Genomic DNA, 24,287 nt, shown 5'->3' with positions numbered 1-24,287 from the left:
TATAATAGTTGTGCAAAAATACATCTCCCCCCCTCTGAGCTCTGAGCTCCAGGTGTCCTCCCCCAAAAGATGCAAAGAACCCCAAGATTACTTTCAAAACCAAGAGAATGTGACAAAACGGGGGCGAAAACGCTCCTTCCTCCTTACCCAGAGGCCTCACTCTGGCGTCCAACGGAGTCTTCTCTGCCTCAGAAGAATCAAGACCCATTTCTGCCCAAAGATCCTTCCTCTGAAAGAGCAACAAGGATTCAAAACAGAGAATGGGGAGAAGGGTTAGAGAAGGAATGGCAGAGGAAAGCGCCTTCGGGGACAGAGGTGAAAGCTGTTTCCTGCTTCTTCTAGACTGGTGTCTGGGGTTGGCTGCCAGGACCATGAAACATTGGTCCTCAAGGATCTTCACTGGCTCCCAGAACGTTTCCCAGCACAATTCAAAGCCCTAAACGGCCTCAAAGGCCCAGTATACCCAGAGGAGCGTCTCCATGAACTGAGGTCCAGTTCCGAGGGTCTTCTGCTGATTCCCTCCCTGTGATAAGTGAAGTTACAGGGAACCAGGCAGAAGACCTTCTCCACAGTGGCCCCCACCCTGGGGAATGCCCTCCCATCAGGTGATAAGGGGATAAAAAACTGCATATCTTTTAGAAGACATCTCATGTCTTCTTATGCTTTTATATGTGCTGGAAGGCACCCAGGCACATGGGTGTGGTAAGAAGAAGAAGAAGAAGAAGGAGGAGGAGGAGGAGGAGGAGGAGAGGAAGAATAAGAAGAAGGAGAAGGAGAAAATCTGTTCCTAGATGCTTTCCAAAAAAGGATGGGCCATTAGGCAATGATTTGGGAATACTCTCCCTCCTCTTTGGAGCCCCTTGGGAGTATCCAGAGGAAAGTCTCTCTCACCTGCTGCTCTGCCTGCTTCCTCTCCTCTGCCTGACTCAGGAGGAAACCTTCGGCCAGGGCCACCGCCTGGGAACTGGTCTCCGCTCCACATTCCCTCACCCAGCCTTCCATCTCCACAGGAAGGACAGCCAGGAACTGCTCCAAGATCACCAGGTCCAGCATCTCAGCTTTCGTGTGCCTTTCTGGCTTCAGCCACTGATGGTCAAGGTGGTAGAATTGGCTGCAAACCTCTCGGGGTCCTTTGGCCTCCTGGTAGCAGAACTGCCTGAGCTGCTGGCTCTGCACCTCTGAGCAAAGGGTGTCCTCCTCACCTGGGTTCTTCTGCACGGAGTTTTCCCAGAATTCCCCACCGCTCCCCGTTTCCATGGCATAGCCTCTTCCTGCTTCAGGGCCAGCTGAGTCTTGCTCCTCCATCTGGGCTATCCGGAAGTCTCCAAGAGATTGGAAGGAGCCCCTTGGTCCTCTGCCAAGTTCTGTGTGTCCTAATGCAAGCTGCAGCAAATCCTATGAATCAAACACATTCTTCTATTATAATATCAAAGCACAGCCAAGAGAAGAAGAATGTTCCCTGAGCAAGTGTAGGGAGAGGAGGAGGAGGAGGAAGAAGTCATAACTGTGAATGACAAGTGAGTGTAATCTGGAGTCAAGGCAACAGTGGGGGTCCCTCCCAACCCCACTTCATAGTCCAGAGCTTCACCCCAACCCAGCCATATCTGCTTGGGTGGCTTGGTGAGCAGCAGGGCTCATGTCTAGCTCCAGCCACCGTCCCTTTGGCACAGACAGGATGTGGCCATGTGACTTCCTGCTCTGGATCCGAGGGGACGGTGGCCAGGCCCTCTGGGTGGAACTGCCCTGGATGACGCCTTGGAAACTGGCCCCAAATGCAGCGGATGGGTTCTCAACTGGGTTCCCTCTTTTACTAATGGCATTTCTATCCCACCTTCGTCTCCAACAGGCTCCAGGTGGTGTCAGGGACTGGACCCAAGAGGAATGGTGGAGACCCCCTTCCCTCCTCCTGAACCTTCCCGAGAAGAGAAAACGAAAAGGTTATCAAAGAATATGAGAGGAGAAGACCAGAAGGTTTCGGTGGAGGAAACAAGGTTTCAAATTGAAAACAAAATATTTGTGTGTTACTGTGACAAATACGAATTTATGTTGTTTCAAAATAATTATGTGCTGAAATTAAAGCATATGTCAAGATGGGAGATGCAAAAATATTTATCTCATTTTTTATGGCAGGGAAAAGGCCAAGTTAAAATTAAGGTTATTGCAAGATGCCAAGGAAAGCAAAGTCGGAAGTAATCCTCCTTTCCGTTTGTGCGCTTATTTAGATTACTTGATTTTCTCTTTGATAAAACGATATGGGGTATTGGATGCCCACTTTGGTCTATCTCCTTTCAAACATGAACAGCATCTATTGAAAGAAAGAAAACTAAGGGGAAAGAAAAGAAAGAGAGCCCCCCCCCCGCCCCATCCGGGCTGCATCTGCCAAGCCAGACTCCCCGTTTGTGAAGGAGGCCGAGAGTCCAGCTGCCCCCTGGAGCCTCCAAACTCCTGGGAAGCCCCCCACCCCCTCCCTCCTCCCGGGCCAAGCGGCCTTCCTCCGGGAGGAGAAGCCAGGCCGAGCCTGGTCCGGGGGAGGAGGAAGAGGAGCCGAGGCCAGGATTTTACCTCAGGACGAGCGGCGCAGCTTCTCCTCGCCCGCCTCCCGGGGCAGGGAGTTCCGCAGGCTTCCCCCGAGAGGAGACCCCCAGAGCCCGGAAGGGAGCGGCCCGCCTCCCTTTCCTGTCCTCTCTAGGAAGCCGGCTCGGTCCCCCTTAACCCTTGGCGGACCGCGCTCGCCCCGCCCCTCCTCCTCCTCTCTCCCTCCGGGGCGTCGCGCAGGCGCAGAGCTGCTCCATCCGGGGCCTGGCCAGCTGCTCCCTCTGAGGGGAAGAGGCCGGGCTGGGCGCGTGTGCGTGGGAAGGGGGAACCCGTGTCTCTCTGTCCGGGGCTGCGGGGCTGCGAAGGGGCGTCTGGGCGGGGGAGCCTTCCAGGGGGGTCTTTGGGGGGACCCGGGGGTGTCTCTCTTGGGGGGGCTGCGGGGCAGAGAGCCCTGTCCCAGCAAGGGGGGGGGGGCTGGGAGGGTGCGGGGCCCCCGGGCCGAGAGGAGGGGGCGCCTGGCCGGGAAGAAGCCGGGCTGGGCGCGTGGGCGTGGGAAGGGGGAACCCGTGTCTTTCTGCCTGGGGCTGCGAAGGGGCGGGGAGCCTTCCAGGGGGGGCGCAGGGGCCAGATGGGGGACCCTGGGTGTCTCTCCTGGGGGGCTGTGGGGCAGAGAGCCCTGTCCCAGCAAGAGGGGGGCCTGGGAGGGTGCGTGGGAAGGGGGAAACCGTGTCCCGGAGGAGGAGGAGCCCATCTCTCTGCCTGGGGCTGCGAAGGGGCGTCTGGGCGGGGGAGCGGGGAGCCTTCCAGGGGGGCCAGATGGGGGACCCGGGGGTGTCTCTCTTGGGGGGGCAGAGAGCCCTGTCCCAGCAAGGGGGGGGCCTGGGGGGTGCGGGGCCTCCGGGCCGAGAGGAGGGGGGCGCCTGGCCGGGAAGAAGCCGAACTGGGTGCGTGGGAAGGGGGAACCCGTGTCTCTGCCTGGGGCTGCGAAGGGGGAGAACCATGCATGTAGCCCCTGGAGAAAAAAAGGGGGGTGGAAATGCCAGGGACAACTAAATGAAGAAGAGTCCGTTGGAGATCAAGCAACAGGAAAGGACCACACAAAATGCAACAACGTTCGTCCACAGATTCAGTTTTATTCAAACCCAGAACAGAAAAAAGCAGCAGGAAGTGCAGTGTCTCCAAGATGCAGCGGAACATCTTTACCTTAGAAAAAGGAATTAAACCTAACAGTCGGCAAAGAGGCAGTTTAATGGAATTTTTCAGAGGCAAGGGGGGGAAAGGAAGCCCATCACAGCAGGCCTGCCTTGTTCAAAATCAGGAGAAGAGATTTCTGTACATCTCAAGAGCAACAAGAATGTCTTCCTTCCCACCCTTTGCTCAGGGTCCCTTGAGAGAGAGTTGGTTCCGACTCCCTGAGCAAAGAGGAAGGAAAAGGGGGTCCTGCTCAGAAAAGCTCTTCTTTCTCTTTTTGTGGAGGGTCTAGGCCCCTCTTGAAGGACCTTTGCCTTGCTCCAATCAGGTTGTATATTTCCACCCCTTGGGACGGGACCCAAATAGTTGACTTGCCTCATTTTGAAAACTGGCATTTTGAAGCTTTGACCATTAGGCCTGCACACCATCAGCTTTTACAGTGGTACCTCGGGTTAAGTACTTAATTCGCTCTGGAGGTCCGTTCGTAACCTGAAACTGTTCTGGGGCCTCCTGCTGCCGCCGGAACATGATTTCTCTTCTCATCCTGAAGCAAAGTTCTTAAGCTGAGGTACTATTTCTGGGTTAGCGGAGTCTGTAACCCGAGGTACCACTGTACATACTTTACATTTTCTGAGGCAAAATCTCCACCCCCCAACATTGCTTGCGGCAGTTCTGCCCTCGCCTTAATCTCCTCCATTTTTAAAGGAAGCCTCATCATCTCTAATTCAATATATTAGGATTCTCCTCAGACGCAGCAGCTGAGTCATCCTGAGTCTCTTTGGCTTGGCGCTGGCTGGTGATTTTCTGACAGGATTTTTTTCTCTTTTTAATCAAAGAACTTCACTCCTTCATTAAACTGGTTGTTCTGTGTCTCTGGGTACGTTTCTCTGTGGGTTTTTACTTCGTATCACGGCTCTTTCCCCCCCGGCACCCTTGGGCCCGCCCTTCAGAGTTCTTGTTTTGAGACCCCACTTCCTCCCTGGGTTTCCAATTATTACCCTTTCTTGAAGGGACAGAGTATTGCTGCTCCTCCTAAGTCTCCTTTGATTTCATCTCCCAAGGTAGAGACTTCAGTTACTGTTTTCAGCCTAAATGAGCAGGAACCTCTTGAAAACATTGCTCTAAACTGATCAGCTGTTTGAGCTCATCTCACTTTCCTCCCATCTGTCCAGAGCTTTGTCAATTCGGCTGCCCAGTTGGGCATAAGTCTCTCCTGGTTTCCTTTTAATTTCACGAAAGGCTTTTTGACTGTGTTCTGCAGTCAGTCCAAAGCGCACTTTCACTCTCTCCTTAAATGTGAGGGAATCAGAGGTTTCATCCTCTCTGAGATCTGAGTATATTTCACTCAAAACTCCACATATCTGTGAGCGTAAGTGCAGCATCCAGTTTTCCTCATGAATGTTTGAGTCTGCCAGTCCGCTCAAAACTAAATAGGATCTGTGTGGGTTTTAACTTCCTATCCCACCTCTGCCCCCAATTAATATGCGACGACGCAGGGGCTCTTTTCCCCCTGGCAGCCTTGGGCCCGTTCTCTCTCTTAAATATAGTGCACCCACCTCACAGAAATCCTATCAGAGTTCCTTTGCAGGCCCTTTTCTTCCTGACTCCGTGACCCCTCCCCGAAGGAGCAAGACAAGAGTTGCAGACCTCCTGCTACTTGCAGCCTCCCTGGCTTTGCAGAGAAGAAGGGGGCAGAACCTCTTAGCCCTGGCTTGGGGATCCCCTTGCAGGAGCTGAGCAGAATCCCCACGGATCCGTCCCCTGCAGCCCTGGGACACCCCTGCCCCACATCTCCCCAATGCACCCTAGGGCAGAAAAGAGAGGAAACTCGCCAGGTGCCAGAAGGCAGCTCCTGCAGAGGAAATGAAAGCCCCCTACCCCTCTTGCAGGGAGGAACCTGGGAAGGAGGGAGGGGCATTTGCTTGGGAGGACCTCACCCCCCCCCTTAGTCCCTGTCCTCTCTAGTAATGCAGCTCAGTTCCTTTTAACCCTTGCAAGGTGGAGCAAACCAAGCTCACATTCTCTCTCTCTGACTCTTCCAGAAATGAACCCAAACAAGGCAGGAGAGCTCAGTGGGTAGAGCACGAGTCTCTTTGATCTCAGACCCCTGGGTTCAAGCCCCAGGCTGGGCAGAAGATTTCTGCCTGGCCGGGGGTGGGCTAGATGACTTTGGGTGTCCCTCATCATGACTCCCTGGCCCTCCTGGCTGTTCTTCTGAGCCCTTGCAAAGCGGAGCTCGCGTTGCTCCCTTCTCTCTCTCTCTCTCAGGAGCCAGGGCCCCAGAGGGGTCTTCTTTGGGGGACCCTCCCCTGCAGCCCTGGGACCCCCCATCTCCCCAAGGCGACTCACCGGATCCCAGAAGGCGCCCCCAGGCAGCACTTGTGGAGCAAAGAGACAAAAGCCCCGATGGGGGCGGAGCTTTTGCTCTGGGGAGCCTCCTCCCTTTATTCCTCTCTAGGAAGCCAACTCGGTGCCACTTAACCCTTTTGCTGGTCCCTCTTTCCCTGCGGAGGAGCCCCAGGCGTGGCACAGGCGCAGAGCTGCTCCATTGGGAGACTTTGGGGGCCTGGCAAGCTTCTCCCTCCGCAGGGAACAGAGTTCTGTGCATCTCAAGAGCAACAAGAATGTATTCCTTCCCACCCTTTGCTTGAGAAGCAAGAGAAAAACTCTGCAAGTGTTTGGCTCCAGGGTCCCTTGAGAGAGAGTTGGTTCCGACTCCCTGAGCAAAGAGGAAGGAAAAGGGGGTCCTGCAAGGAGAGGATGAGGGGAAGACCCCCTTTTCTAGGGGTGGGGGAGAGGGATCAGGCTCCCGGGTCAAGAGAGCACCTTGTATCCTGGCACTGAAAAGACACCCCCCCCCACACACACACTTTGTGGCATCTTCTTTTGGCAAAGGATCAAAACATAGTTCCAACTTGAAAACCACCTCCAGGACCAGGCACCCTCAATGGGCTTTGCGCTTTAACTCCCAACTGGAGGCAGGCGGGATGGAAACAGCCGTCCAAAAGGTCCGGCCAGCTCCAGAGGCGACCCAAGGCTGCTCTCCAACGGGGCGCTGCTCCAGGCATCTGAGTTGCCCAGCTCAAGGGTGTTATGTACTGATGTTCCCACCCTGGGCCAGCAGGGGGATACTGTAGATAGTTATGCAAATGAAGGATTGAAAAGTGACGTTCAGTGATTGGATAGTTTATATGCAAAGGAAGGATCAAAAAGTGACGTTCTGTGATTGGATAGTTTTAGAAAGTTGCAACAGTTGCAATTGTTCTGGAGCTCTATATAAGCAGGCTGACTGAGCTCCTCAGTTAGTTCTGTTCTGGCATCTGAATAAAGAAGAGCTGTTTGAAGAATCGCTGTGTCACCCACAACTTAACAAAGGGAGCTGGCGGGACTAAGAACCGAGGTTCCTGAATTGCAGGGGTTGGACTAGATGAGCCTGGAGTGTCCTCTTCCAGGATTCCTCATCTGGCTGCCAATGCCAGGGCTGGAATGTCTCCCAACATTGCCCCCCCCTTCACAAGGAGCTCTTTCCCCCCCTGCGTCTTAAACTACCCTTTGACTGGCAACCATCTCCAATCTCCGTGCTGGACAATCCCAACTAAAGATGCATCTACTCAGGAGTCCTGTAGTGATTTAATGCTCTTTATTGCAGCTTGTAAAACATTGATTTGATTGCACCCCAAACCTCAGGCTTTTGTATACATTATTTACACAATTAGTCCCGTCTGACTGGCTGATTCTGCTTCCCTCCTGGAGCCTGATTAACCGTTCCTGCAGGCTAATGAGTTGTTGCATTCTAGGATCCTACTTGCCCATTGTTCTAGGCTCCAAGCTTAGTACATAACCCCCCTCCCCTCTATGTTCCTGTTGCGCCCAGAAGGTTAGCATTCGTAGTCGTTGAGATATGCCGGTCACCTATGTATGCCTTGTGGTCTTCGGTGTCTCTCGGTAGGGGTTCCTGGTTCTGGCTCTTGTTCCAGGGCTGCCGGCTGTGACGGAGTCATTGGGTTGGACGCCGCTGGTCCACTCAGTTGTGGTTCTGGTTCCTGTGGCTGCTCGGCCTCGGTCACTTCTGGACTTCCTAGTTCTGCCTCCCTTACCCGCTCCTCCTGCTCTATGGGCCTCACCCTTCTGCTATCCCCTTGGGATTCCTCTGTCCAGCCCTCCTTGCAGTTCCTCCCCAGGAATCATCCGGAAGTTCAATAGTCCCAAGAAGGCTTGGAGTTCCACCTTACCCTTAGGTGCAGGGGCGTCGCAAATAGCCCTCACCTTGTCCCCGATCAGGTGGACTCTTAGAACCCACCAGGGTGGCGAGGACATGGCTGACCATTGGCACCGGGTATGCATGAGCCATAAGGGCCTTCTTTATGGTACATTTGTAGTCTGCACAGATGCGGACTGAGCCATTGGGCTTGACAGGTGTGATGATTGGGGTTTCTCGGGGGCGTTAGGCACGGGCTAGAGCACTCCTTGCTCCACAAGCCAGTCTAATTCCTTGCCGATGCAGGGTTTTGAGGGCGAACGGGACCTGGTGGGCCTTGAACTTGATGGGTCATATGGCTGCGTCTAGTTGTAGGCCAACGGGGGGGGGGGCAGTATATCACCCCAATGCCCCATGGAAAACCTCTGGAAACTTTGCACATGGTGTCCACGTGGGAGCTGGTGCGGTTCACCCCGGTGATGGTTAGCCCCAGTGGCCCAAACCACGCCAACCCCAGTAAGCTAATGTAGCGCCCCTTGACCACAATCAAGTCCAACCGCCACTTCCGCCCTCAATATTGTACATTGAAGGTTCCAATCCCCATCATGGGGACCTTGCATTTTTGGAAGTCTCCCGGAGGATGTATGGGGCTGGCCTAACTTGGAGCCGCCACTAGGACACAATTTCCTTAATGTCCATGCCAAAATTATGGACAGGGTTGAGCCTGTAACAAGCTCCATGTGGCACGGGCTGCCTCTATCTGTGCTCAATGTAAATTGTTTCCGCATTAGAATGAGGCAACTGGTATAGCTGACAGTCTGTGATCTTCGTCGAGTTACCTTGGGACTCTTGGGTTGGCCATCTGGTTCGAGGCTTTGGGTAGGGCAGGCACGGCACACCCGGGCGATGTGTCCCGCTTTTCTGCATTGTCGGCATTCTGCGTTGCGGAAATGGCAAGTCCTCTGCTCGTGGCTCTCCCCGCAACTTGCGCAGTTCCCATCTTCCGGACGAGGCTGTCGTGGTGGGCGTGCACATCCTCCCGGTCAGATTCTGAGTAGTCTGAGGGTTTCTCCCCTGTATGTATTTTGTGATGGGCTGTGAGACTTTCCTTCCTGTTAAAGCTCTTTCCACATTCCAGACGTTGATAAGGTTTCCCCTGTATGAATTCTTTGATGGGATGTGAAGCTTATTTTCCAGGTGAAGCTCTTTCCACATTCCACGCACGGATCGGGTTCTCCCCTTTATGAATCCTTTGATGGGAAGTGAGATGGGAGCCCTGACTGAAGCTCTTTCCACATTCCACGCACTGATAGGGTTTCTCTCCTGTATGAATCCTTTCATGGGAAGTGAGATGGGCCCTCTGAATGAAGCTCTTTCCACATTCCACGCACTGATAGGGTTTCTCTCCTGTATGAATCCTTTGATGGGAAGTGAGATGGTCCCTCCGATTGAAGCTCTTTCTACATTCTACGCACTGATAGGGTTTTCCCCCTGTATGAATTTTTTGATGGGAAGTGAGATCATGGCTGTGACTGAAGTTCTTTCCACACTCCAAGCAGTGATATGGTTTCTCCCCTGTATGAATTCTACGGTGGGAAGTGAGATCGGAGCTCTTCCTAAAGGTCTTTCCACATTCCACGCACTGATACGGTTTCTCCCCTGTATGAATCCTTTGATGGGAAGTGAGTTCGGACCTTGTCCTGAAGCTCTTTCCACATTCCAGGCACTGACAGGGTTTCTCCCCTGTATGAATCCTTTGATGGGAAGTGAGATGGGCCCTCTGATTGAAGCTCTTTCCACATTCTACGCACTGATAGGGTTTCTCCCCTGTATGAATTCTTTGATGGGAAGTGAGATGGGCACTCCGACTGAAGCTCTTTCCACATTCTACGCACTGATAGGGTTTTTCAACTATATGAATTCTACGATGGGAAGTGAGATCGTGGCTGTTACTGAAGCAGTGATATGGTTTCTCCCCTGTATGAATTCTACGATGGCAAGTGAGATTGTGGCTTTGACTGAAGCTCTTTCCACATTCCAGGCACTGATATGGTTTCTCGCCTGTATGAATCCTTTGATGAGAATTGAGATGGGAGCTCTGACTGAAGCTCTTTCCACATTCCAGGCACTGATAGGGTTTCTCCCCTGTATGAATCCTTTGATGGAAAGTGAGATGGGCACTCCGATTGAAGCTCTTTCCACATTCCACGCACTGATATGGTTTTTCCCCTGTATGAATTCGACGATGGGAAGTGAGATCGTGGCTGTGACTGAAGCTCCTTCCACACTCCAAGCAGCGATATGGTTTCTCCCCAGTATGAATCCTTTGATGGGAAGTGAGATGGGAGCTCTGACTGAAGCTCTTTCCACATTCCACGCACTGATAGGGTTTCTCCCCTGTATGAATCCTTTGATGGGCAGTGAGATCGGCACTGCGAATGAAGCTCTTTCCACATTCCACGCACTGAAAGGGTTTCTCCCCTGTATGAATTCTTTGATGGTAAGTGAGATGGGCACTCCGAGTGAAGCTCTTTCCACATTCCATGCACTGATACGGTTGTTCCCCTGTATGAATTCTACGATGGGAAGTGAGATCGTGGCTTTGACTGAAGCTCTTTCCACACTCCAAACAGTGATATGGTTTCTCCCCTGTATGAATCCTTTGATGGGCAGTGAGATTGTGGCTTTGACTGAAGCTCTTTCCACACTCCAAACAGTGATATGGTTTCTCCCCTGTATGAATCCTTTGATGGGCAGTGAGATGGGAGCCCTGACTGAAGCGCTTTCCACATTCCACACACTGATAGGGTTTCTCCCCTGTATGAATTCTACGATGGGAAGTGAAATCGGAGCTCTTCCTGAAGCTCTTTCCACATTCCAAGCACTGATAGTGTTTCTTCTCAAGGGGATTTCTTTGATGAGAAGTGGAATGGGAGCTCTGACTGAAGCTCTCTCCACAGACTGAATCCTGATATGGCTCCTCCACTGTGTGGATTTCGTTGTGGTCTCCCTCGTTCATCATTTCCAATTCATCCCCACCTGAAACTAAGAGGCAAACGGATTAGAGTCTCAGGAAGAAGTGCATTCCCAAATTACGGAACAATGCTAATTAATGCTTGGGACAGAGGAAGAACTGAAGGGAGTTAGATGTTATAATGTTCCTGTTCTTCTGTAAAATTGTCTAGTTTCATATACAAATCAAGTCGAATATTATATGTTTTCTCTCTCTAGTTTTGAAAAGTACAGCTTAACCTGGTAACGTCATTTTGTTCAAATTTAAATATGGATCTGTACTATATTCATAAATATAGTACTATATCTGTACTATATTCATAAATAAAATGTGCTTTTATTATTATTTAAAGGTGGCCAAAGCGGGAAAGTTCCCTGTCCAAAATTAAGATATACAGTGGTACCTCGGGTTACATACGCTTCAGGTTACATACGCTTCAGGTTACAGACTCTGCTAACCCAGAAATAATGCTTCAGTTTAAGAACTTTGCTTCAGGATAAGAACAGAAATCATGTCCCGGTGGCGCAGCGGCAGCAGCAGGATACCCTATTAGCTAAAGTGGTGCTTCAGCTTAAAAACAGTTTCAGGTTAAGAGCGGACAACCGGAACGAATTAAGTACTTAACCCGAGGTACAACTGTATCTAATATGCTACGTTGTTAAATATGCAATAATAAATCTAAACAAATTTTAAGAGCTCGAGAAATATTTGGGAACATTGACTCTGGACTGACTTGGTCATAGTCAGCTACCTTGTGGTAGGGGAATGAACTTCTGTGTGCTGAAAAACACATTTTGTATATTGAACAAATGTATGTATCAGCTACCAAATTTAAATTTCTTTAGTGGCTAAAAATTTAATGATGATGTGCATCACCTTAAACCTATTTGCATGTTTTCTTAAATTCTCAACATCACAGAATGCAGCAGAAACTTGTCATATCAGTATTATTATTATTCAAGTTTCCATACAGTGGTACCTCAGGTTACATACACTTCAGGTTACAGACTCCGCTAACCTAGAAATGGTACCTTGGGTGAAGAACTTTGCTTCAGGATGAGAACAGAAATCATGCTCTGGCAGCGCAGCGGCAGCAGGAGGCCCCATTAGCAAAAGTGGTGCTTTAGGTTAAGAACAGTTTCAGGTTAAGAACGGACCTCCAGAACGAATTAAGTTCTTAACCCGAAGTACCACTGTACTTAAATGTTACATTTTTGTGAGAAGTTACCGGGGACGAGGCAGGGGGCCTTCTCGGTAGGGGCACCCACCCTGTGGAACGCCTTCCCATCAGATGTCAAGGAAATAACTATGCAACTTTTAGAGGACTTCTGGAGGCACCTCTGTATTGGGAAGTTTTTCATGTTTGATGTTTTATTATGTTTTTCTATTTGTTGGAAGTTGCCCAGAGTGGCTGGGGCCACCCATTCAGATGGGCAGGGTAAAAATAATAAAATTATCATTATTGTTACTACAGGGCTCATTGCCTGAGACTCAAAAAGCCTGGCTCTGTTTTGGGATGGAGTTTGTTTGGTTCAGTCTTGGAATCTGTGCCATCTCCAAGGTCAAGCGACTCTTTGGTCAACCAGAGAGAGACAGAAGCAAGAACAAAAGCAGGAAACGTGACTGAAGCTACTTCAACATCCCAAATCACTGTGAATCCTACATTAAAGAAGGCCTGGGCAGTTCAGACAGCCTGATTGTGGTTTTAAACGGCAGAACTGAAAGAAGAATATTCACAGGGAAAACAATCAATAGCCATCCCTCCAAGGTTTGCTGTGGGAGTGTTAACATCCCAGGTGCTGTGGGTGGCGCTGTTGAGCCCCATCGAAATATCAGAGGTTCGTCACCTAGAGAGATGTCTTGAATTACAAAACAGATAGGATGATCCAATAGGGAGCCTTACCGAGAGAGTCCAAGATCCCACGATTCTCCTCCATGACTTCCTTATGCAGAGCTCTCTGGTCAGGATCCAGCAACGCCCACTCCTCGTCTGTGAAATGGACAGCCACATCTTCAAAGCACACTGGACCCTAACAGAACAGGAATAAGGCTGTCCTCTTAGAGAACATTCAGGTGGCTCTGTTGTTTTCTACAGCGGCCAGACCCCTCTCTGCCTTCCTCATCCCTCTCTCCTGCTGCAGCTTCTGCCTCGGAGTCTGGGCTGCTCTCTGCCACAGACTCCCTCTGCCCCCGAGCCCTCTTCCCTCTCCAGCTGCAGACCCCTCCTCCTCCTCCTCCTCCTCCCAGTCGGCTCCCTCTTCTCTGGCTCCTCCCACCATTCCTCTGCATCCAAGCAGTCCTTCCCCACAAGGCTCCTTCCCCCTACCTGATCTGGGTCCACAGCCGCTGCCTCCCCTCCACCACCATGAAAAGATGAAGGAGCAGGTCTTGGTGGCATCATTCCGTCACCTGGGAGAGACCAAGGTAAGTGGAAACCGTGAGCGCCTGCTTCTCTCAGAGGTGAAACAGTGCATCTCGAAGTACAGATGGGGCTTGTCCAAGTCTCCCCTGCTAGCTTCCCGTTCCGCTCTGCTTTAATCGAGGCAGCGGGAGATCGTTGGCAAAGGAAAAACAAGGATGACTGAGGGTAATTCTCCTTGCAAGTTTCCCCCAGGGAAGGGGGGAACGGGCTTCACTCCCAAGTTTGTCTCTGTACCTGGCTCTGGCTCCGGCATGGATTGCGGGAGGCAGGGAGGCGCTGAGTGCAAAAGCCCTTCGCCTGCCAAAAACCCTCCTTTGCCGCCATTAAGAAGCAGAGGTTCTCCTGTCAATCAGAGCTCAACTTGGACTAATGTACAGGCATTGCTGGAAGAGATAATAAACTGTGGAAATGAACCAGCTGCAAGGTCTTTAAGGTTTGAATTTGAGAGAAGACTTCATTTCGTGCAAAAGATGGTGGGGGAGGGGAGCCTATGACTTCTTTATATAAAGTTTTCTTCTCTACACTAATGGTTTGGCAGTCCGCCATTGGATACTAGTTCAAAATATATATGGACAGGTGAGCAGGGATGAAACTGGATTGCAGATATGGAATATAACATCAAATGGAACTGTGTGTGTAAAACCAAAAAGGAAAAAGGGAGGGAAGCTCTATTTTACAAAATGTTTACGATGGAAAATTTGAGCTGACTCTTCCCCATCCTTTATTATATACAGACTGAACTGATTAATGCTAAAAGGAATTGGAATTTAATTTAATTGGATAAAGGCGCATTTATCTTAGGCCAGACAGAGGGATGTAAGGAATCTGAAAGGTGTGTAGGAGCTGATAAGGTTCATTACTGAGTCATTTGCAGTTCTGACAGATCCCTCTCTTTCCCAGGCGTAGAAGAAAAATGGGGAAAACTGATTATTTATTGGGATAATGTGATTTTTGCAGCTGCTGTTAAAAGTTGCCAAACAACGAAGCACAGGACAGAGCGATGGAGAATTTCTGAAACCTCAATGGGATATTAGCTCCGTCCAAGGAATGATGGAGAACAGCTACAATCAGGAAAAGATAGACAGAACATTTTACAAGGACGGGGAAAAACATCACGAACAGAAAAATTGCCACACACGGGAAGAGTAAGGATATCGCTGGAGTGCCTCACTTGTAGTTTTATATATTATTTGATGTTTCAATACGAATGGAAGTCATTAATATTGCAGTTGTTGTATAAAGGATTGTTATCTTGACAGGAGTGTAATTGAAATTAATAAGATTTTTGGAATGCAGAAATCAAGAAAATCATCAAACCATCGGTTTTAGCATGCGGGGAGGGGCACCTATATTATATAATTTGGTATCTTAAAGATTGGTATTACTAATTGTATTGTAATTTCGCATTGTTAGAATGAGGCTATTATTGGACTGTAAACTAATCAAATTACTATCGTAAACGTCTCCCCTGCTGAGTACATTTGGACACTTGTACCCATTTCATATAATAGTTGTGCAAAAATACATCTCCCCCCCTCTGAGCTCTGGGCTCCAGGTGTCCTCCCCCAAAAGATGCAAAGAACCCCAAGATTACTTTCAAAACCAAGAGAATGTGACAAAACGGGGGAGAAAACACTCCTTCCTCCTTACCCAGAGGCCTCACTCTGGCGTCCAGCGGAGTCTTCTCTGCCTCAGAAGAATCAAGACCCATTTCTGCCAAAAGATCCTTCCTCTGAAAGAGCAACAAGGATTCAAAACAGAGAATGGGGAGAAGGGTTAGAGAAGGAATGGCAGAGGAAAGCGCCTTCGGGGACAGAGGTGAAAGCTGCTTCCTGCTTCTGCTAGACTGGTGTCTGGGACTGGCTGCCAGGACCATGAAACATTGGTCCTCAAGGATCTTCACTGGCTCCCAGAACGTTTCCCAGCACAATTCAAAGGGTTGGTGCTGAACCTTAAAGCCCTAAACGGCCTCAAAGGCCCAGTATACCCAGAGGAGCGTCTCCATGAACTGAGGTCCAGTTCCGAGGGTCTTCTGCTGATTCCCTCCCTGTGATAAGTGAAGTTACAGGGAACCAGGCAGAAGACCTTCTCCACAGTGGCCCCCACCCTGGGGAATGCCCTCCCATCAGGTGATAAGGAGATAAGAAAATGCATAACTTTTAGAAGACATCTGATGTCTTCTTATGCTTTTATATGTGCTGGAAGGCACCCAGCCACATGAGTGTGGTATTAATAAGAAGAAGAAGAAGAGGAAGAAGGAGAAGATCTGTTCCTAGATGCTTTCCAAAAAAGGATGGGCCATTAGGAAATGATTTGGGAATCCTCTCCCTCCTCTTTGGAGCCCCTTGGGAGTATCCAGAGGAAAGTCTCTCTCACCTGCTGCTCTGCCTGCTTCCTCTCCTCTGCCTGACTCAGGAGGAAACCTTCGGCCAGGGCCACCGCCTGGGAACTGGTCTCCGCTCCACATTCCCTCACCCAGCCTTCCATCTCCACAGGAAGGACAGCCAGGAACTGCTCCAAGATCACCAGGTCCAGCATCTCAGCTTTCGTGTGTCTTTCTGGCTTCAGCCACTGATGGTCAAGGTGGTAGAATTGGCTGCAAACCTCTCGGGGTCCTTTGGCCTCCTGGTAGCAGAACTGCCTGAGCTGCTGGCTCTGCACCTCTGAGCAAAGGGTGTCCTCCTCACCTGGGTTCTTCTGCACGGAGTTTTCCCAGAATTCCCCACTGCTCCCCATTTCCATGGCATGGCCTCTTCCTGCTTCAGGGCCAGCTGCGTCTTGCTCATCCATCTGGGCTCCCAGGAAGTCTCCAAGAGATCGGAAGGAGCCCCTTGGTCCTCTGCCAAGTTCTGTGGGTACTAATGCAAGGTGCAGAAAATCGTATGAATCAAACACATTCTTCTCTTATAAGATGAAGAGGAGAAGAATGTTTCCTGAGGAAGCGTGGCTGAGTCTTGCTAGGAACCGGGGCTGGATTGCACCACAGCTCAGACTCCAAGCTGTCGGGGGGGGAAAAGGGGGAGAGAGAAGTCATAACTGTGAATGACAAGTGAGTGTAATCTGGAGCCAAGGCAACAGTGGGGGTCCCTCCCCACCCCACTTCATAGTCCAGAGCTTAGCCCCAACCCAGCCATATCTCCTTGGGTGGCTTGGTGAGCAACAGGGCCCATGTCTAGCTCCAGCCACCGTCCCTTGGGGACTTCCTGCTCTGGATCCGAGGGGACGGTGGCCAGGCCCTCTGGGTGGAACTGCCCTGGAAGACGCCTCGGAAACTGGACTTTCCGTCAAATAAAGAATTAGGGAGGGAAAATGGCCGACATACAGAGATTTATGAATAGGGAGAGAAGGGAAGCTAAAGTGTTTGCAAGGAGGACGGTTTGTAAGCAGAGGTATTACTGTACTTCTCCTTCATGGTCTTTCCCTCCTAATATACTTCTCCCTCATAATAATGTCCCTCTTAATATACTTCTCCCTCATAATAATGTCCCTCTTAATCTCCTTCTCCCTCATGTCCCTCTTAATCTCCTTCTCCCTCACAATAATGTCCCTCCTAATTCACTTCTCCCTCACAATAATGTCCCTCTTAATCTCCCTCATGTCCCTCCGAATGTCCTTCTCCCTCATGTCCCTCTTAATATACTTCTTTCTCATAATAATGTCCCTCTTAATACACTTTTCCCTCATAATAATGTCCCTCTTAATACACTTCTCCCTCACAATAATGTCCCTCTTAATTCACTTCTCCCTCACAATAATGTCCCTCTTAATCTCCTTCTCCCTCATAATAATGTCCCTCTTAATCTCCTTCTCCCTCACAATAATGTCCCTCTTAATATCCTTCTCCCTCACAATAATGTCCCTCTTAATGCACTTCTCCCTCATAATAATTTCCCTCTTAATTCACTTCTCCCTCACAATAATGTCCCTCTTAATATCCTTCTCCCTCACAATAATGTCCCTCTTAATGCACTTCTCCCTCACAATTATGTCCCTCTTAATACACTTCTCCCTCACAATAATTTCCCTCTTAATCTCTTTCTCCCTCATAATAATGCGCCTCTTAATCTCCTTCTCCCTCATGTCCCTCTTAATATCCTTCTCCCTCATAATAATGTCCCTCTTAATATACTTCTCCCTCATAATAATGTCCCTCTTAATATACTTCTCCCTCATAATAATGTCCCTCTTAATATACTTCTCCCTCATAATAATGTCCCTCTTAATCTCCTTCTCCTTCATGTCCCTCTTAATCTCCTTCTCCCTCATGTCCCTCTTAATATCCTTCTCCCTCATAATAATGTCCCTCTTAATATACTTCTCTCTCATAATAATGTCCCTCTTAATATACTTCTCTCTCATAATAATGTCCCTCTTAATATACTTCTCTCTCATAATAATGTCCCTCTTAATATACTTCTCTCTCATAATAATGTCCCTCTTAATATACTTCTCTCTCATAATAATGTCCCTCTTAATATACTTCTCTCTCATAATAATGTCCCTCTTAATGTCCTTCTCCCTCATGTCCCTCTTAATATACTTCTCTCTCATAATAATGTCCCTCTTAATGTCCTTCTCCCTCATGTCCCTCTTAATACACTTTTCCCTCACAATAATGTCCCTCTTAATCTCCTTCTCCCTCATGTCCCTCCGCATGTCCTTCTCCCTCCTCACCGTCTTCCAGTCCCGCCTCCCTGGCCTGAGGTCCCTCTGCCTCCCTCCCGGACCCCCCAGCCTCTCTTCCCTCCCCTTCCCGCCTCCCGGGGCAGGGAGTTCCCCAGGCTTCCCCCGAGAGGAGACCCACCACAGCCCGGCAGGCGAAGGCCAGGCCGGAAGGGACGTCAGAGGGGAGGAGGAGGGGGAGCGGCCCGCCTTCCTTTCCTGTCCTCTCTAGGAAGCCAGCTAGGCGCCCCTTAACCCTTCTCTCTCCCTGCCGAGGAGCCCGGGACTGGGCGCGTGTGCGTGGGAAGGGGGAACCCGTGTCCGGGAGGAGGAGCCCGCCTCTCTGCCCGGGGCTGGGAAGGGGCGTCTGGGCGGGGGAGAGGGGGGTCTTTGGGGGGGGCAGGTGGGGGACCCGGGGGTGTCTCTTCTGGGGGGGGGCGAGTCTCTCTTGGGGGCTGCGGGCAGAGAGCCCTGTCCCAGCAAGAGGGGGTCCGGGGGGGGGGCTGAGGGAGCAGCTGGAGGGGGGAGACATTGCCAGACGTGGCTGGGGGGGCCACTCTGTGTTGGAAGCAGCACAGGAGCAGCCGAGGGGATTTTCCCGGGAAGCCTTTTATTCCCCCTCCGGTGACATTGTTATAGGTTTGTGGGTGCCCAACCCCCGCAAAATACCTCCGTTTCATAAATGTGGGAATTGGATTTAGACTTGGGTTGCCAACCCCGGGTGCCAGACGCGTGTGGATTAAACGGTGTGTTTGAGGCTCTTCATCCTCTGGAATCAGCGTGTCTTCACAGCTCCTTCAACCAGGCCAGGAAGGACGCCTGGATCCAGAATTGGCCCCCCAGTCACTGAGGGCCTCATGGTTGAAACTGGAGGGACGCCAGAGAAGAAGGCTTGCCATGTGTCCTCTTTCCCCAGGACACGTCCTCCTTTTCAGGGGTAAAAATTCTGTCCAGGTGGATTTTTGGGTCAAAATGTCTCTGGCCCCGGATCTAGGGCTGTTTTTCAATGTCCCAACGCTGCCTGGCCCTGGTCCCTCCAAATGATCTTGTCTGGCTGGTCTTTCTTCACCCAGTCATGTCAAGGAGCAGCAGGGGGGCTAAAAGGAGGAACAAATGGAGGACAAGATCCCTGTCCCCCCAGAAAAGCTCTTCTTTCTCTTTTTGTGGAGGGTCTAGGCCCCTCTTGAAGGACCTTTGCCTTGCTCCAATCAGGTTGTATATTTCCACCCCTTGGGACGGGACCCAAATAGTTTACTTGCCTCATAGCAAACTGGCATTTTGAAGCTTGGACCATTAGGCCTGCACACCATCACCTTTTACAGCGGTACCTCGGGTTAAGTACTTAATTTGCTCTGGAGGTCCGTTCGTAACCTGAAACTGTTCTGGGGCCTCCTGCTGCCGCCGGAACATGATTTCTCTTCTCATCCTGAAGCAAAGTTCTTAAGCTGAGGTACTATTTCTGGGTTAGCGGAGTCTGTAACCCGAGGTACCACTGTACATACTTTACATTTTCTGAGGCAAAATCTCCAACCCCCAACATTCCTTGTGGCAGTTCTGCCCTCGCCTTAATCTTCTCCATTTTTAAAGGAAGCCTCATCATCTCTAATTCAATATATTAGGATTCTCCTCAGACGCAGCAGCTGGGTCATCCTGAGTCTCTTTGGCTTGGCGCTGGCTGGTCATTTTCTGACAGGATTTTTTTCTCTTTTTAATCAAATAACTTCACTACTTTATTAAACTGGTTGCTCTGTGTCTCTGGGTTCGTTTCCGTGTGGGTTTTAACTTCCTATCCCACCCCTGCCAGCAATTAATATGCGATGACGCAGGGGCTCTTTTCCCCCTGGCAGCCTTGGGCCCGTTCTCTCTCTTAAATATAGTGCACCCACCTCACAGAACACAATTCCCACAAATGCCCTCCAACTACCCCAGATTATCTTGTGGGGGACTCACGTGAGGTCGTCGTTGTTTAGTCGTGTCCGACTCTTCGTGACCCCTGGACCAGAGCACGCCAGGCCCTCCTGTCCTCCACTGCCTCCCGCAGTTTGGTCAGACTCATAACTGTAGCTTCGAGGACACTGTCCAACCATCTGGTCCTCTGTCGTCCCCTTCTCCTTGTGCCCTCCATCTTTCCCAACATCAGGGTCTTTTCCAGGGAGTCTTCTCTTCTCATGAGGTGGCCAAAGTCTTGGAGCCTCAGCTTCACGATCTGTCCTTCGCATGAGGTAAAACTTACTAATTGGGAGTCTCAGGCAAGATTTGTTCAAATAAACATTAACAATTTTATTTAACAAGGAAGTTTATGACACGAGTGGATAAAACTTAGGATATTTCAGTTTACAATGTTATTTCCCTTCAAGGTTTTCTCAGTTGTTTCACACTTAAGACTTTGGCTCTTAACAAGGTGGCACTTTCTGCCAGTTACCCTACTCCCGAGGTACTCCAAGCAAGGGATCTCTGGTTTGGGAGTCTTCTCTTTCTAGAAGGATCTCTCCCCTCCTGACTGGGATGGGACCTCAGCAGCAGGTCTCTTTCCAGCTCCTCCTTCTCCTGGCTCAGCCTCCCAGTTCATTTTTTTTTTTAAGAATATTTTTTATAAGATTTTACATAAGAAATGAAACAACAAAAAAATAAACAATGACACAGAAGAAAAAAAGAAATACAATATAACACAAGCACAAAACAGCAAAAAGTATCAGAAAAAAGAAAAACAAAATTAGAAAACAATTTTATCTTCATTATATTCCTTGCATTAACTTATTTCTCCGACATCCCCAGACCTCATTCTCTGTATTCCAAATCATATATTCAGACAACAAATCCCTTCCCTCTGTCTTAATTAGTTTTTGTCTTAATTTTTCATGGAACTTTGAAGTGTCAGGCATAGCTCTAATGGCTTTAGCCCAAACGTAGCAGAGTTTTCCTGCACAGCGAAGAAGCTAGTTGAGGTGGAAATGACTAGTCAGCTAGACTCAGAATAACTATTTACAGGATTTATTAAAAAGGGAAAAGAAACCAGCAGAGTTTCTGCATACAAAACAAAGCAAAATAAATCCTTTCTCTCTCTCTCTCTCTCTCTCTTAACCATACACAGCACTCCTACTCCTAACACACCTAACACACACTGTGCTAGCATTCCCAGATAACAGAGTTGAGTGCTGGTCGTTAACCAATCAGAGTAAGTAGTTTCTAGGTCAAGCAGACCTTGGCCTTCTGCCAAGAGTAAATTGACACTGCCTTGAGTTAATTGTGTGAAGCCAGAATCTGTAAGTTTCCATGAGAATCAATTAACAGAAACTGAACACCCCCTCACAGATTCTGCTGGACAATTAACATCAAACAACACCTATGTAGGAGATTATTTTTCCAGCAAACCTAAACTCTTGCACATTTGCTTGTTCTTTATCTTTGCCAATGGTTTAGTTAATACATCTGCTACATTTTCTTCACTTGATACATAAGTACATGTGATTATATTGTCTTGTACACAGCAACGTACATTTTGGTATTTTACAGAGATATGTTTGGAACGTGATTTGAAACCCTCTGTTTTACTTAAGGTTATACAAGCCTGATTATCAATGTAAACTCGTACTGGTACTCCACAATTTACATTTAAATCTGCTAACAACTGCTTGAAATAAATCACCTCGTTGCACAATTCACTCAATGCGGCGTACTCAGATTCCGTTGATGACACACTTACAATGTCTTGCTTGCGTGACCGCCAGCCGATTAAAGCTCCACCGACCATTATGACTAGTCCTGTGACAGATTTTCTATCTGGCAAATTTCCCCAGTCACTATCACAATAGCATTTCAACATTTCATCCTCTGAAGAATTTAATTGTAACATATAGCCAATTGTCTGTTTGAGGTATCTCAGAACTTGTTTTACCCCTTTCCAGGCATTTAGCGTGGGTTTTGAAACCAATCTACTTAATATGCCTACTGCGTAGCTAATATCAGGTCTGGACCACTGTGCTAGATACAATAAACTTCCAATTACAGAATGATATACATCAGGATGTTCAAATTCAGGACTCTCATCTATATGAAGTGTTTTTATGAAACCTGGATCCATAGGCACCACTGCCCCTTTGCAATCCTGCATCCTGTATGTAGTCAGTAGTTGTTTAACTTTGTTCTGCTGACTAATTAGGCAGCTGCCATCTTGGGCCCAGCACACTTCCAACCCTAGATATGTCCTAACCGGGCCTAAGTCTTTCATTTTGAACTTACTGGACAATTGCTTGGCAAACCTTTTAGTTTGTTTATCAGTTTTGCAAGCATACAATACATCATCTACATAAATCAGACAAAACTCTTGATCACTGCCTGTACCACGTACATAAACGCAATTGTCAGCTGTACTCTGCTTGAAACCAAATGACACTAAGGCCTCATGGAAACATTTGTTCCAAGATCTTGCAGCCTGTTTGAGACCATATAGAGCTTTGTTTAATTTCAACACTCTATTGGAACCTGTCTCATAACCAGGCGGTTCGGCTAGATACAGGTCTTCTGATATTGGTGCATGTAAATATGCAGTCTGGATATCAAAATGGTTTAATAGGAGTTTTCTCTTTGCTCCAAGCGTTAGAATCAGCCTTACACTTTCCGCCTTAGCAGTAGGGGAAAAAATCTCGTCATAATCTTTTCCAGGCCTCTGAGAGTATCCTTGAGCCACTAAACGAGCTTTGTATTTGTACTTTCCTGTCACCAGAGGTTTAAGTTTGTACACCCACCTGCAGCCTACAATCTTTGCCCCCTCAGGCGCTGCTACTGGTGTAAAGACCTTGTGCTCATTCAGAGAGGACATCTCTTCCTCCATTGCCTGTTTCCAGAGCTCTGCCTCCTCTTTTGGTAACTTTAACACCTCCTGAAAACTCTTGGGCTCTGCAATTACACTAAACACATTTGCAGTATCCGGAGAAAAACGCACCGGAGGCACTCCTTTGTTTTGTCTTTTAGATCTTCTGGGAGAAAATTTTTCTTCTGACCCACTTTCCTCCTCAGAACTATGACCTCTCTTTTGTTGCTTAGCAACTGGTCTCTGGCTAATTCCACTTTCTTGAGAGCTCTTATCTGAACTTTCCTCCCCCTCAGACTCTGATTCTCTATGTTTACCTTCAGAGTCATGAAGCTCCTGAGAAGGTTCAAACCAAACCTCAGTATTGGCATGTAGTCTCTCCCAGCCACTGTGTTCACAAAAATTGGCATTCCTGGAGATCACAATGCCATTTGTCCCTTCAGCAAAGCGGAAACCTTTTCCCAGCTCCTGGTAACCCACAAACACTAACTGTTTGGTCTTAGGATCTCCCTTCTTTCTCATTTGTTTTGGAATTAGTACCCAGGCTTTTGATCCAAACACATGCAAATGGTCAATTTTGGGTTTTTTGTGAAACAATTTAAAGTACGGAGTTGTACCTATTGTTTGATGGAAGAGCCTATTTTGGAGATAACATGCGGTGAGCATGCTCTCCCCCCAATAAGACATGGGCAAATCAGCATCATCAAGCATGGCAAACATCATATCTTGTAAAGATCTATGTTTTCGCTCTGCAACGCCATTCTCCTCTGGGGAAAAAGCGTTCGTTTTTCTATGCCCAATGCCACGCTTTTGTAACCAATCTCTAAAAGCATTTGACATAAATTCGCCACCTCTGTCCGTCTGAATCCTTTTGAGTTTAGTGGACAGAAATCTTTCCACAGATGCCACCCAGCCTTTAAACTTAGTGAATACATCACCCTTATTCTTCATGGGAAACACCCAAGAGTAACGCGTGGCGTCATCCACAATTGTTAATGAAAAACGCGATCCACCCCTGCTTACAGGAAATGGACCAATTACGTCCATGTGAACCAGCTGTAGCGGTGACTCACTAACTCTGTCACTTCTGGGGTAAGAGACTCTGTGGGTTTTAACCTTTTTACAAACATTACAATCAAGGTACTTGTTACAACTCTTTAAATCACCCCCATCAGCCAATTCAGACATTTTTAGTACACTCTTCCAGCCAGCATGCCCCAGTTTCCTATGCAATAAGTGCACACAGTTGTCATGTATAGCTTTGTTATTCACTGCAGGCTGAGATTTACTGACTACTGCTGCAACTTGAGATCCTGCTTTAAGCCAAAACAAGCCTCCCTCTGACTTAGCAGTGCCTAAAATCTCACCAGCCTTCTTAATAATGCAACTGTCTCCTTCAAAATACACTTTAAACCCAGCTTTTAGCAAACAATCTACAGACATCAGATTGCTCCTT

At 48.8% G+C, this 24,287-nt stretch overlaps 2 protein-coding genes across 3 annotated transcripts in view; both read right to left on the bottom strand.

The window, feature by feature from the left end:
- LOC310684244 (uncharacterized protein) overlaps window positions 1–18,214 on the bottom strand; it is a 73,045-nt gene extending 54,831 nt beyond the window's left edge. Inside the window, exons 1-3 of the mRNA XM_083455033.1 lie at window positions 18,164–18,214; window positions 892–1,395; window positions 148–229 (exon numbers count right to left, since the gene is read on the bottom strand). Coding sequence (XP_083311159.1) covers window positions 148–229; window positions 892–1,305 — 496 coding nt within the window. The 5' untranslated portion in view covers window positions 1,306–1,395; window positions 18,164–18,214. The remainder of the gene's footprint in view (window positions 1–147; window positions 230–891; window positions 1,396–18,163) is intronic.
- Window positions 7,353–18,227, bottom strand: LOC310684238 (uncharacterized protein). Of its 2 annotated transcripts, XM_083455014.1 has the most exons (6): window positions 18,160–18,227; window positions 15,736–16,358; window positions 15,010–15,091; window positions 13,264–13,346; window positions 12,841–12,967; window positions 7,353–10,969 (listed from the first exon to the last, which is right to left on the bottom strand). In XM_083455014.1, the coding sequence occupies exons 2-6, from the start codon at window positions 16,147–16,149 to the stop codon at window positions 9,111–9,113; spliced, it is 2,565 nt and encodes an 854-aa protein (XP_083311140.1). In that variant the 5' UTR covers window positions 16,150–16,358; window positions 18,160–18,227; the 3' UTR covers window positions 7,353–9,110. The 2 variants fall into 2 exon arrangements, with proteins under 2 accessions (XP_083311140.1, XP_083311141.1); XM_083455015.1 differs by lacking the exon at window positions 18,160–18,227 and having other exon boundaries at window positions 7,353–10,963; window positions 15,736–16,887.
- Window positions 18,228–24,287: the final 6,060 nt, after the last annotated feature.

The sequence above is a fragment of the Podarcis tiliguerta genome (genome assembly GCF_965153285.1).
Source record: "Podarcis tiliguerta genome assembly, chromosome: 8".
NCBI classification, from domain to species: Eukaryota; Metazoa; Chordata; class Lepidosauria; order Squamata; family Lacertidae; genus Podarcis; species Podarcis tiliguerta.
This window is presented reverse-complemented; position numbering and strand designations above follow the sequence as displayed.